This window comes from Haemaphysalis longicornis, unplaced genomic scaffold (assembly GCF_048455015.1).
Source record: "Haemaphysalis longicornis isolate Haplotype H1 unplaced genomic scaffold, Haemaphysalis longicornis Haplotype H1 scaffold_10, whole genome shotgun sequence".
Taxonomy (NCBI): domain Eukaryota; kingdom Metazoa; phylum Arthropoda; class Arachnida; order Ixodida; family Ixodidae; genus Haemaphysalis; species Haemaphysalis longicornis.
Genome location: NW_027526204.1, coordinates 39,371,370 through 39,385,652, shown reverse-complemented (window position 1 = coordinate 39,385,652; position 14,283 = coordinate 39,371,370). Strand labels below are relative to the sequence as shown.

Sequence of the window (14,283 nt, the reverse complement as noted above, 5' to 3'; positions counted from 1 at the left end):
AATTCATATTTTTGGAAACTATCTTCTCAAGTACACAAGCTAAAGATTTCAGAATGGCTATAGGGCGGTAATTTGCAAAAATTTTTCTTGAGCCCTTTTTTAATAGGGGCCGTATCACCGTAATCTTCATCCCTTCGGGTATTCTACCCGTTCTGAAGGTTTCATTAATGATAGAAAGTAGTACTAATTTAATATGACTGAAATTGCACACAAGATCTCGTAATCGTATTCCATCCAGGCCAGGAGACTTGGTAATGGGCATGCTTCGCATGGCCTGCCATAAGTCAAACTCGGTGGCCATTGGTACACAAATAGCCCCGTAAAATGTTTTGCCGAATCGCTTAGAGGACAGCACCTTACTAAACTACCTTGCCGCTGAAGGAGAACAACTTAACATTATTATTAGTATCAGGTAGTCGCGCTGTGTTCCATAGGTACGCGTCATTATATTTCGGGCAGCGGGCAGAAAACGCGCCTTTACAACTGTCTTATTCCCCAGAAAAAAAATTATGCAGTAAAAGCATTGAAGTGAAGGGCTTTCTTTAGGTGACTAAAGCAAGCGATGTGTCCTTGCTTTGTTAGCTCGAGTGACAAGGTGCGTGCTGATGCAGCGATTGTAAAGGCAGCTTTCAAACTTTGACAGCACCTGAAAATATTTCCTTTTTTAGCAACGGTGTTTAAGGACATTCGATTGTTGACGTTTACACTCTCACTCCACACTTATAGCATCAAAATTGTGTGCCCTATTGACATCTGAAAGCGAAGCCCTTCTCAGACGAGGCATTCATAGGATGATTTTTGGAATGTGAGCGCAGCGATGGGGACAGGGCGTGGCCAAACGACGGCAAGAGCAAGCGCTGCGCACACGAGCAGCAAGTTAATAGAAATCTTCAGTGAGACGTTTATATAGGCAAAGCATTTCTAAACGACTAAACCTGGTGGCAATGTACAAACTTGTCAACTTTGTTGAGCAAAAAGTAGGCATATTTCAGGCAAGATATCAATACAAAAGTGGCATCTGCATTGTTTTTTTTCGAAAAAATACGTGGCCGCGAAATTTTTGCGATAGCAAATAAATATACCCCTCTGCCCTCAAAAAACAAAGGCTTGTGGTGCCTCCTCATTGAAGTGTTCAGAGTTGAAAATGAACAAAAGGTTTCAGTAGATGACGCAAACAGTGGAAACCGGAAAAATTAAACTTGCGCAAACTGAAAAACTGAAATCGATCTGCTGGCTTTGACTTCTTCGAAGCCCGGCTTAGCCTTTCTTCTTGGCCTTGCAATAAGGGTCCGCCAGGCGGATTTGCAGTTAAGATCACCGTCCGCGACGTTACGTCCGCGAAGCTGGGCTATTTTTACTATTCTATAGAGTTGGGAACACGCAATATTGGTATCATCTCCTACGTATTATTCAGAATTGAATTTTGAGGACAGTTTCAATGAGATAGAGCTGCAAACTGAAGACGTTCTGGGCAGACAAATTACAAACTTGAGGTCTCGCCAAAGTACGAGAAAACAACCAGTTCATGCTCCTGTTTATTACAGATACCAATGTCAATGGTGATGCTGTGCTTCACATTTCTGGGGATTGTGCAGCTCATGGTCTCATTAGAGAGAGACATAGAGTTCACGGAACTTCCGAAAGAGGTGAGTCGCCAATGAAAGCGTGCTGGCACGATGCGCCACTGCATGATAAATGCTCCAAACGTTTTGGTGCAGCGTGTGGATTCCATCGGTCATTATAAGTAGTTTTGCGTACTTTCTAGTTTGCGTGACGGAGAAATCCGAGGAAATACCGCTCAGATATTTTGTTGTTACTGTTAGTTCCAAACAGTTCCGGCCAAGCATCGTGCCGCGCCAACAGAAACTTAAAACCATTTTTTTTTAGATTTTATTTGCATACGTGCAAGAGGAGAAACGTAAGAGACGACGCCCAGCACAATAACTTCTCCAGCGCTTACTTCTAATTTTAGGTTGTAGGCTGAATTAAAAGGCGCTTTCCCAAAGAATGTCAGAACGACCTAGCGGCTATTACACGTCCTCACGCGCAGTGCGACCGAGCATATCCAGACCTCAGCAACCCCCCAATTTACGTGCGTGAGGGAATAGAAACCCTATCAGTGTGTTGCTGTCAGTAAACTAAATTTCCAGTCTCACTGTTATTGTGCCACGTACCCGATACAGCTCCATTACGTTGGGTTGGCGGAAAAACAAAAGATCCATGTAGGCAGGTGGAAATTCAAACCACAGCTGCTGCTGCGAAGCAATTTTGATCTCTTGAAGTTCAATTTTTTGGCAGGAAGAAGTCGAGAAAGCGCCCACTACAAACACTTCCGGTTTAAGCCCAAGCTCCAAGGCTGCTTCAGCCCTACCATTGCATCAGCTTGACTGGCCCACCGAAGGTCGCGTCGAGTTCCAGAACTTTTCCGCATCATATAGACCACAGGTTCTTGACAACTCTCTAAAGAACGTTTCCTTCACCGTCTACCCCAGGGAAAAGGTGAGACAGGAAGAAATTCAACGTATGCCAAAGTGAAATGTTCTGGCAGTTTAGGCTAAAACTGCCCGGAGGGAGTTCTTGGCGTTGTTTTTCAACGAGCGCCACCAATGACCAATCATGTCATAGAGTATTCGATACAGTTGAAGTCAGTGGCGTAGCCAGAGTAATTTTACGGGGGTGTTGCACGCCGCTCGTAAAACAACACAAAATGAAAGATATCTGGCGCTCCAATAAATTTGAGTCATTTTTCGGCTTTGATAAAGTGGCACCCCTTCTATTTTTGTTTTTTAATTAGGGAATGCCGACTCGTATGCAAAATAGCATAGGCGAAAAAGGGCGAAAGGAAAGGCGAGGGAGGGATGCGGCGCTCAGAAAATTTCTGCGGGCGTTCTGACGGTGAAACAACAACGCCCTGTCTACGTCTTTGGTTGGAGTGTTGAAGCGTACGCTTTAGACTGGGAACTTTTTTTAATATGGTTCGGTTACGAAAGTGTTTTAACACGCTAATTTTTTCGAGGCCTCCTCAAGAGTCTGTTTATGCGTTTGTATAGAAAGCGTGAAACCATACCTTTCACAGCTTATTCATGGGTCATACGGGGCATTTACTGAAATGTCGTACTCCTGATAACATCAAAAATATTTTATTAACACGAAAGTGTTTTATTCCGCGATACACCAAGATTCCACTGACGTCATATTCGTCACGGAGATGACGCCAGGATAACGAACACGAGAGAAACGCCAGAAAAAGTTTTATTGACGAACATGGGGCTGCCGTCTAGGAGAGGTGAACCGAAGTAGTGCATCATGACGCTAACGAGTGCCGACAGTTGGCGTAAGCTGCGTCGTAGCGACGACGACGAGCGAACAGCGCGAACTTGAGCGATTTCGTTCGAAGAGAAACGCGAGCGGGAAGAGAACGCGTTTTTCTAGTTAGTTTCTAGTTAGCTAGTAATTCTACGTCTCACGTTCCACCAGTTTAGGTCGTCGCATCGCATCCGTCTGCCGTACACGCCACGGAGCAGGACCGCGGTGATCGCACCTTTGTTGAAGCGACCCGCTAGCAGGACGTCGCTCGGCAAGCACACCCACAAGACAGTCGCCGACCCGCAAATCACCCTCCTTTCGCTGCAGCTTCCGCTGCACATTACACTTTCATATTTTTCCGATTCCTATGACGAATAAATCAACCCATTTTTATTTTTTTATATAGGGAGAATACCGGACCCTGTGACCGGAACCTATGGCCTCCGAACAAGGAATGCGGGTTTAACCTTTACATTTGTATTTTTATTTTTCATTTATTTCCGAAGCACAGAAAATAGACCGGAGGAGCCACTACACAGATTAGTATAAATAACACAGAGCGATAACACAATAAAAAGTTGGGCGACTTGATTTTAATACGTAATAGCAAAAAATAAACGCACAAGGGCCGACGACAGGCAATAACAAAAGTCGGGACCACGGTGCGTGTTTCCGTTGAGAAACAGCCCTAACCAACCACGGCGCTTTGTGTTAACAACCAACACATGAAGAATTCCAAGTTTTTAGAGTCAACTGATTTATTAAGGACCAACTCGTTGAAGGCTACTTTTATTTTTTTTCGCTTCAATAAACAAACACTGGGCATTCATTCAAAAATGATATAGCTTTAGAAAACGTGAAACTAATTTTTAAGGAGTTTTAATCACTTTGGTGAGGTTTGGCAGGAAAATGCATTTATCATGGCGGGAAAACGCCTAAATTCCTTTCTGCCGATTGGTTTTGGTCGCCTGGGTTTCTCACGGTAATAATTTAAATGTATCGCTTAAACGGTATCTTTTCTTCTCCGCAAAAGCAAGGCAATAAACATTCTAAGAAGTCTGCAAATACGCAGCTTCTACCCAAACACAGTCAATCATCGCAAAATGACCGTGCTCTCGGCCGCCTTAAGATAACGCGATTTGGCGCTATGACAAAGATATCTCAATCCGACGCAAACGGAAGTATCTACGCCAAAGTTTATGCCCAAGCTTTCTTTGTTGTTTTCTACTTGTGGCATAGTATACGGGGAACATAGAGTTGCAAGTAGAAAATTTCAACGTAAATAAACTTTTCGGCCCATTGTATTTGCCGCAAATAGCAAACAAATATCAGGACACTTCTCTGAGGAGTTATTTGTTACCTGTACCATTTTTCCTGCGCCCTTGAGACGAGCACGCTCCGTAGGTGTTGTGTGTATAACGTGAATCAATGCTTTTCTGCGGTTAAGAAAATATGCTTGCGTTTAGTATAAGCAGAGTCCGTCAATGCTTTTCATACATGCCGCGGATAACCGAATAATAAGGAATTTTCAGGTAGCCAGAACTAGGTTACAGTGCTTCAGTACTGTTTAGTTTAAGTTTTTATTTTTATTATTTTTTGGAGCGTCTCTTATTGTTACACTCTTGCTGCTAATGCTTTTGTAATTATTACCTCCGTATTACCTCTTCGAGGGTACCTGTACAGTCATTGACTTTGGGACCCTTGTCTGTAGTGTGTTAAGTGCAGAGCAGTTTAGGCACTCGCTTTGTCTTCGTCGCTCGCTCGGTGGACCCAAGTAGAGCAACAGGGCGTCCCGTTGTAGCCGCTGGAGTCGCGGCCGAGAGGCTTCGAACACCGAGCGGTTTAATGTCATAAGCGTTCGAAACTCGTGATCCGCTGGCGCTTGTTCTACATCTGCACCGTTACTTAGCACAAAAAAGAACCATATGCACATTTGAGGCAAAATATACGTAATGAACCGCCACCGCCCGCGTTTATTTAGTTAGGAACGCCTATTGGGTTGATTTTACGTTAGTAAGCGAAAAAAAGTGGCGTGGCAACGCCCGCACGTGCGGGAGTAAAAGCAAGCAGAAAAAGAACAGAACGCCCGCTGGCGCAGTCCCAGGCAGGGAGTGCGCGACCACTGCGAAGGCGGGAAATTTTATTTTCATTGGGTGGTAGCAGTGAGCGGATAACGGCGCTATCGACCGTTATGGAAAAACACTGCTCTGCACTTCCGTCAGCTTTCGCGTTGAGAGGAACGGCTTTAACGTTTTATACTTATGTACTTTTCCAACGCACCTCAATAAACTCTTTCACCTTCTTTTTAAAGTACAACTATTCACCATGACGGCGCATGGCTTAGGCAGTGATTGGGAGAAGACTTAGACTCAAATTTTGTGATGGGTCCCGTTTTACTGTTTCCTTCTGTATCGCAAAGCTCTAGCCCTTGTGGTTTTTTTTTTTTTTTTGAATCTGACAAAGCGAGTTTGAATAAAGAGTGTAATTAGGGGAAAAGTTCTTCGTAGCGAACGTAACTGCGCAATGCAATGTTGTTTTTACGCCAAACAAGACGGGAAAACTCGTCATTGTCGACTGTGTCCAAATCTTCCTCATTCTTCTGAACACCAGATTGGCATCGTGGGGCGAACCGGAGCGGGGAAATCATCCCTCGTTCTAGCGCTGCTTCGTGTACTAAAAAGCACCGGGGGACGGATCCTCGTCGATGGCGTGGACATTGCCTCTGTACCACTGCCCAAACTGCGAACAGCCATCACCGTGATCCCGCAGGTAATTGCACAAGCTCAACTACTCCTGAAAATTGCACCAGCCCTATAGGGCTACCTAAATGAGAAACAGGTAACTTTTCTTTCACTGTTTGTAAGTCACTTAATTCAACCTGCCGGCCAAAATACAGTTTAAAAAATATTTAGGCTGGACCGTCGTCAACAACTAAAGCTGCAGACGTGGCTCTTAAGCGAACACGTTACTGATGGCAAAGGAATCATAACACATATATAAAAGAGAATACAACTTAATAACGGAAAATACGAGTGTTCTCCTGTAACGGGGAGTGTTTTTACAGAAAGATGGCGTGTTTCCTAGATCTCTCGGCTTGTGTGCCAGCCTTGATTTCTGTGCTGAAAAAGTACATAGCTAGAACTGAGATTTTCAGTGCCGTTTCCATTTCATTTTTTGTGACATCTGGGAGTACATTAAAAACCCCAAGACCAGGTGGTGCCCCGGCCTTAATCGGTCATTGTCATCTTCCTGAAAGCGTGCTCTCATTGTCATTTATATTCTACCAGAGATTCGTCGACAGTAAGGCAACATCTTGGTATGGCGGCGTACGGATGAGCCGGTCATAAATCTCCCGTCTGAATTGGACGCGCTTGACAACCCAGGCTTAGCTTTTTCAAGAGGTATGGCCATCTGAGAGCAGGCGTAGGGAATGTACGCGTAAAGCATCAGAGCGGACGCCTTCCCTTCAGGCCGATTGCGCTAGTGAAATGTACTTTAGCGACTGTCTCTTGTATACATATCGGTTAATATTAAATAGGCGCGGTAGGCTATGGTACTCGCCGGCATGGGTGAATGTTTTAGCGCGCTTGGACGCAAGGAGGATCATTCCAAATGAAAAGAAAAACGACAAAACCCTACGCCTTAGCCTAACATACCAAATGTGTTATTTATGATAGCTATGGTTGGTCTCTTAAAAAGAGGCTGATCATCAAGCAGTATTTCGCTTAGATATTTTAACGGCAGAACTCTCTCTCGAAGAACAATCTCGAAGCCTCAAGCAAACAATGCGGTTAGGGTGTCCCGGGAAACGAAGCCATGACCTTTGCACCTTAAACCGGTAACCTAACCACAGGGCCACCAAAATGCCCGGCCCAAAGAGTACGGCGTTAGCAGCGACGGGAAAAATAACACGTGCAGCCAATTGGAGAGAACAAAAGCACTTCCCGAGGTCGGATTTGAACGGAGGTGCCTCGCGTTAAAATAACAGTGTCTATCCCATTCAGGTGTCATGGCATTCCGGGAGCTCAGCACTTTCTTTGGGTTCGTAGCGCGGTCGTCGGCTTTGCATTTGGCCGCAGGTTCCATGGCGTGCTAACGGGGTCCACACTTTGTAAAAGACGTGAAAGCCTGGGGAACGAAATGGTGCGGGTGTCCGAGTCATGTTGAAAATTCAGCGGCAAGTTCGGAAATAAATGGCAGGTTGCAACAGCCGGTCCTCCAACGATTGGGAGAGGGGCCACCAGCCGTGCAGTTTCTTCAGGCTTACACCACTAGTGCGAGCTGTGCTAATGAAGTGTGCACAGATCTTTTCTACAGTATTTGTTTTTAAGGTAAAAATGTTCCGTCAAACCCTCTCCCTTTCGTGTTCTAACGTGCAAGTCGCAATTCTCCTGCTTTCGGCATTTTCTTTGTAAAAAGCAACCGGTGCTGCTCCGAATGGCACGTACGTGTACACGACATGAACTCCAACTTTTGTTCCAGTTATGTGTCCTATACATGTTGAATTGGTTTGTACGATCATCATTATCGTCGTCGTCACCATCATCATAAGCCTACTGAGTTTCACTGCGCGACGAAGTCATCTCGCATTGATATCCAGCTGCTGCTGTCCTATGCTGCTTCAGTTCACAGTTTTACCCAGAAACTTTCCGTATTTCATCCCTCCATAGGGCTAATGGCCTTCCCCTTTACCTAGACCCATCTCTTGGTGTCCATCCTGTTAGCCTAATTGTCCACCGGTTGTGGGTTTGTGTTACTACAAGGCCAGCCGAAGTCAATTTATTTTTGTTTGTGTCGCTAAATGGCCAATTCAAGCCCATTTGTTTTTTATTTGAATTTTGATATCTTCTATTCTAGTTTGTTCCCTTATCCAGGCAGCTCGTTTCCTGTCCCTGAGAATTATTTCTAATATTATTCTTTCTATGGCCCATTGAGCCCACCTAAGGGTGCTTTCTGGTTGCTTACTAAGGGGCCAAGTTTCAGCTCCATATGTCATCACCGGCAGAATGCACTGGTTGTAGATTTTCCTTTTGAGTGAGAAAGGTAGCTTACGTTTCATGATTTGGGACTGCTAGCCGAGTGCTCTTCAATCCATACCTATTCTGCGCCGTATTTCTTTCTCGTGGTTGGAGTCAGCACTAACAATCCGCCCGAGGTTATATATTTTTACTTCTTCCAGGGTTTCGTTTTCTTATTCCTCACTACTTTAGGTTTATTCATATTATTTTTTTAGCCCAAGGCTGTGTTTTTTTTATTTTGTTTCCTCCTGCTGATTTTCTTATTTTACTTCCTGATGCTGCCTCTCAACTTGGATTTTAGGTCTAGTCGAGTTGCCTTCCCGCAACTTTTTTCCCTAAATATACTCCATAAATTGTACTTCTTTTATGGAAATAAAGTCGTTTCAATTTCATTTCCAGCATTTTTTGCATGCGACCGGCAGTCTCACTCGGCAAGACTATGTGTTCCGCAAACCTGAGATGGTTAAAGTATTCCCAGTTTATCCTTAATACTACATTTTTCCTGTCAGAATTTCTAAATACCCCCTCCAGACATGCTGTGATTAGATCTGGCGATATGGTGTCGCCCTTTCTTACTCCCTTTCGGATCGGAAATTTATAGCTTTGCTTGAGGATTGTTATCCTGCTTCTTTATTTTAAATTCGGAGCATTTCTTAGACTCGCCTGGTCCTTCGTCGTTGATGGCGGCGCCGTCCACACTCACACAGCGCATGCGCAACTCTCCTCCTTACCCCCACAGCTCCTCGATACTACACTATAAAAAAAAGAAATAGTTAGCGGCGCCCGGTTTTGATCCCACGACTCTCTGGCCGCAACGGGAGATACGCGGTGCTCTTCCCACTACGCTACAAATCCGGGACAGGAGCAAGTGCTACGAACGCGCCTTATGTCCTTGACTCATTGAAACTACGTCAAGAAGCTACTGATACAACGAAGGCACGCGAAGCTGAACGTCAACGGAAACGACGAACTGAAAACTTTAGAGGGGGATGCTGAATTTCCAGTGGGAAAGCTGTGGCGGGAAGCGCCACGCGCCTTGCAGTTCAACCAGCCCCGTCCGCAGCGCCTCTGATGCTGATTGTGACAGGATGCCCCTAGGGATTGGCCAACCAAAGAATCCATCACCAGATAGGTTCGCGTTCAACCACCGTCGTCATCTTCCCGTAGGGGAACCGCCGAAGAAGAAGAAGAACGAGAAGACAAAGCTGTGAAGAGGAGGGCGTGTACATTGCTCTCAGCCGGTGCACAAATGTCAACAACCTTTACCTCACCAAAGCTGACGGTGACTACCGATTCTACCACAGCGACAACAACGACAAGAACATGATGGACGAGTTTCGGCGCCTCGAGAACCACCGCCTACTCCCCGTAACACAACAGCACTTGCGTGCCTTTGCCAGCGGTGTGGACCCGGACGCGGAATTACCTCTGGCGCTAGTAAAAACCAGATCACTCAACATAACGGCAACACAATGGAACCACACGGAACCGCCACGATGCTTCGCATCCTCATCAGGGTTCTCCACGGGAAGATGGTGTATTTTTTTTATATATGTGTTTTAGAAGCCTTATGTAGGTCTCTTCTAATGTTCGTACGCTGCGCTTGAGGTTAACAGGAACACACCTATTAAAAAATACAAACGGATGACGTCGAAAGCACGAACGACGGACGACGTCGACGACGGACGGCGACGTGGACGGCACCAGAAACGGACAAGGTGGACAGTAAGAGCACAATGTCGTCCGTTTGTATTCTTTGAAAACTGTGTCCCCGGTAACCTCAGGCGCACTCTACGAACATGGAAAACAAAGTAGCCCAATTCCTTACCTTACTGATGTCTCTCTGCTTTTTCTAGTGTTGTGAAGACGATAATCTTTCTTGGGCTACTTAAACCCAGAAATTTTGGTCTGTCTTTTTTTTTTCTTTATTGCCTGCTTGGCGACAACACAACACGCACTGTTCAGTACACAAATTACTACCTCCAGCCACCAATCGGCTGAAGGGAGTGGCTTAAAACATCTTAAATTGCGCTAGAACATCCAGAATGGGTAACCACTCAGGCTCTTCTGGCATCACTCGATAAACTTCTCTTATATAAGCAACGCTTTCAATGAAGTACTCTCGCACTGTGCGAGCATCCTCTTCGGCATTTTGAACCGCCATGCGAGTTTTCCACATAGAATGCAGACTAAGTGCCATGAACATATCATAGGGCACGCCTCCATCATTGTTTACGGGCAAAAAGCGAATGCCATAAGGCGTTAATGGCAAGTCTTTTTTCAGGGTTCGTTGGAGGATGTCCCAGCGAAACACCGCATCCCAACAGTCCAGAAAGATGTGCTCAATTGTTTCCAGCTTTTTGCATAGTCTACAGTTAAGTGTCCATGGGTGTACATATAGTCCTTTTCCCTGCAGCCAGGGTTTTACCGGAAGCGTGCCGCTATGAAGTTTAAAGAAGAAAGATTTAACAGATGAACGTACTGGCATTCGTTTCACTCTTTTTAGAACATCTTTTCCTGAGCCCTGTATGTCTGTATGTCTGTTCGTCTGTCTGTCTGTGACTCGATTCAGCCACCCGGCCAAAGCAAAACAATGCCTGCGCAATAGTCTTATATAGTCAGAGCTAAAAATACCCGTCTATGTCCGGTGTAATGCTCATACTTGTCAACGTTGTTGAAGTAGAACAAGACATTACGCAATTATGAGACAACAAATCAATACACAAGTGATATTTACAGTGTTCCTTTATAAAAAATCAAACATGCTTGACTTTTGCAAAAATAAATACTTCAGCAACTGCAAAAAAAGAATTCACTCCGCCGTCGCCTGCTGTCGCCCGCGCCACTACAGCTTCTGGCGCCATTTTAAGAAATCAACCGGAAACAGTTACGCAAGGTTGCACTAGATAGGTTTCACGTTCTTCTTGCAACGCACATGGAGTGGGGAAACGCGGTTCTATAAACGTTGAAGTAGGGCGCCTCGATGAACGCTCGTCTTCACCGTACGGCAGCATTCGCATCGAGACACCCGGTTTGGAGCAGTGGAGCGCGGGAAGTTTAAAATGATTGAAGCAAACATTTGGCGTATTTACCTTGGGAGGAGCGCGACGCAAGAGGAACAACATGAGAGGTGAGCGGGAAAGCGAAGGGAGGCATTTACTTCGCAAAAGCCGATAAAGACTATCGTCTTTTGACGGCATTTGCAACGAAAGGAGCAGTTACGCGGCCAATTTTTTTTAGCACGGCTCCGGTGTGAACAGAATAAAAGGCTTTGCCATAATCTATAAATGCCATGCAAATGAGCTTACTGTACTCTGGCGAATTCTTCTGTCAGTCGATGGAAGGCATAAATGTGATCCATAGTTGAGTACCCTTTCATAAACCCAGTGTGCTCTCTGGTACTAGGAATCCAGACTGTCACCTATGTGGCTAACTATAAGTTTGGCAAAACGGTTGTAAACGACTAAAATCGGGCTGATGTGTCGGTAATTCCTAAAGTCTGTTGGATCTTCCTTCTTATCAATCAGAATAAATTTGGCGTTTTGCGCGGCTAAGGGCTCTTTCTGAGTCTTCAAGCATTCCGAAAATAGTACAGCAAGCTTTTCCAGTACAGTAGACTCTCGACAAACAGAACTTCAAGGTGCCGCAAAGATTACTTCTATTGAAAAGTTCTGTTTACCGCGAGAGATGGGAAATAGTAAAAATTTATTTCCGTACCCCTTTTTAATACCATTTTGTGGAAGTCTAAGCACTTCAAGGTGACTGTAGGAGATGAGATTTATGCGTATAAGATTCATGCGCACAATTCTCGAAGTTATTTGGCAGAAATTAGACACTGTGCACTAAAAATGCATCATTTTTAGTTCGAGCCCTTGTAACTTCATATTCAGGATTAGGATCCTCAGTAGCTGATGCCCAAGGCAATAGGTCTGACAAGAAGTTAGATTTTCAGTTGCGTATACATGGTAGCACGGAAATTTTAGTTCCGATTACCGAAACTTTTTTTTTACGTTATCTGAATACAACACCAACCAACTTACAGGCTACGCTTTTGTTTAGGCGGCAATTCCCTTAACCCGACTTTTGTTTATCAAGGTTCTACTGCACAATATATCCTCCCGCTTTCAAAACATCCATGGTTATACAGGGGTCACCTGCAGCTTTTCTTAATTTGATGTGGTTGGGAGCCTTTCCTACTCCGTCTTCGAACGTTGACATCGCAAGTTGACCTTCTACTCTCAGTAGTTCCCCCTGATCAAACGTGGTGGTTATAAAGCCTCGTGTAGAATTGTTCTGCTACCTTAACTGTCTCATCCAAATTATGCACCATGCTCCCCAGCTCGTCTCTGAGTGCATAGATCTTATCTTTGGCAATGGCTAGCGTTCTTTTCGTTGCTTTCAAGCCTCCCACTATTTGCAGCGTTTCCTCATGTCTGCCATGTTACATGCACGAACTTCCTTCTTTTCCTTCCTGTTAACCAGTTTCGACAGCTCGGCTAGTAAAATTAAATCCGCCCTACTTAACACTTTTAAGTGCAATGCACTTCTTAAGCGACCCTGAACCTGCGTCCACCGGCGATGTCCGCGCACGTGGAGATGGGCGCGCGCAGCCTGGCCGCTGACATGGCACATACCCACGTGGGGGATTGGCCAGGATTCTCCTCGTCTTGCTTGGCAACGGGGGGAGATGGGCGCGCGCTGCCTGGCCGCTGACATGGCACATACCCACGTGGGGGATTGGCCAAGAATCGGGCGTGAGAAGGGCTAATGCACCTGCTTAAAGGAGTACTGACACGAAATTTCAAAGCTGAGATCCGCTCTAGCAATCAAGTACAACGACAACACAAATAGGTGTCTGTGAATAAATGCATCTTTCTTTCTTTGTAGTTGTGTGTGTGTGTGTGTGTGTGTGTGATCTCTCTTTCGCGAACATTACCGAACCACGCAAATTCAACTCGTGCATTCGCACTTTCACATTCTTCCCCTCGGGGAAATGCGGGGAAATTTTTATGTTCTTACGTCTGGCAATTATTTTCTTCGTTTTCTTAGTTTGTTTTCCAGTTTTAGAGTCTGGGTTATTTCTCTAATTAGTTATTTTTCCGTCCACCAAGACCGAAACTTTTCCTCGAAACTTCCGTCCTGGTGTATGTGGTGGACGGAGCAGCGCTAATTTTCAAGTGTTTGTCGAAAATTAACGTGTAAGTTCTAATCATTTTGCATCCCTGTTTTACAAAGTTCTAGAGCACCTTTGTACGAAATTTGAACCTCCTAGCTCCAATAGCGTCACAGATATGAACGCTTTCTTGTTATGTGCGGGGGTGCTTCCGTTGAGTCAAACCTGATTTCAAGGCTAGTAAAACAAATTTAGCTACCTTCCATGACAGGGTGGCCACTAAAGGCCATACTTGCGTTATCGGGGACTGTTCTAATATTTTGACACGTGAAATGAGGTCGCTGGGGCTTTTTCGTAAAGTTGCAGCGAAATCCCGAAAGTAAACAAAACAGTCAGTGTAGCCCTAACCACGGCGCCGATTGTGGGAAATCGCAGAATAAGTATATAATTCACTCGACGGGTCCTTTAAACAGTAGAAATAGGTAAACCATTACTCTGAATCACGGAGCCACTTACTAACCAGGACAGGTCGAATGATAACAAGGCTTGGCGAAACGCGCAGTAAGCAATTGACCCGCAGTATTTACAAGCTTACCGGCCAAAGCGGCGGTGTTAAATTAAGAAAAGGAAATATTTTACTAGGAAAGGGCCTAAGACTAACTCGCAAAGCTAAAGAAGATCTCCCACATCTTCGGGCACTAAGTTACGTAGGGGAAAAGCTCCAAATAGGTTCAGCTTTACGCCAGAAACGCCGTGCCCATACCGGGCTAGGAATACCAATACGGCCCTGCGTGACAGGGATAGCATAGCTAAATTTTGAATAACTCGACAACCCTAGTGCGCACA

At 45.1% G+C, this 14,283-nt stretch overlaps 1 protein-coding gene across 2 annotated transcripts in view; it reads left to right on the top strand.

Moving 5' to 3' along the window:
- Positions 1-14,283, top strand: part of LOC144158393 (ATP-binding cassette sub-family C member 2-like) — a 164,139-nt gene that overhangs the window by 139,968 nt on the left and 9,888 nt on the right. For both annotated transcript variants that reach the window (XM_077689263.1, XM_077689262.1), the window contains exons 22-24: positions 1,545-1,646; positions 2,299-2,499; positions 5,917-6,075. In XM_077689263.1, coding sequence (XP_077545389.1) covers positions 1,545-1,646; positions 2,299-2,499; positions 5,917-6,075 — 462 coding nt within the window. The remainder of the gene's footprint in view (positions 1-1,544; positions 1,647-2,298; positions 2,500-5,916; positions 6,076-14,283) is intronic.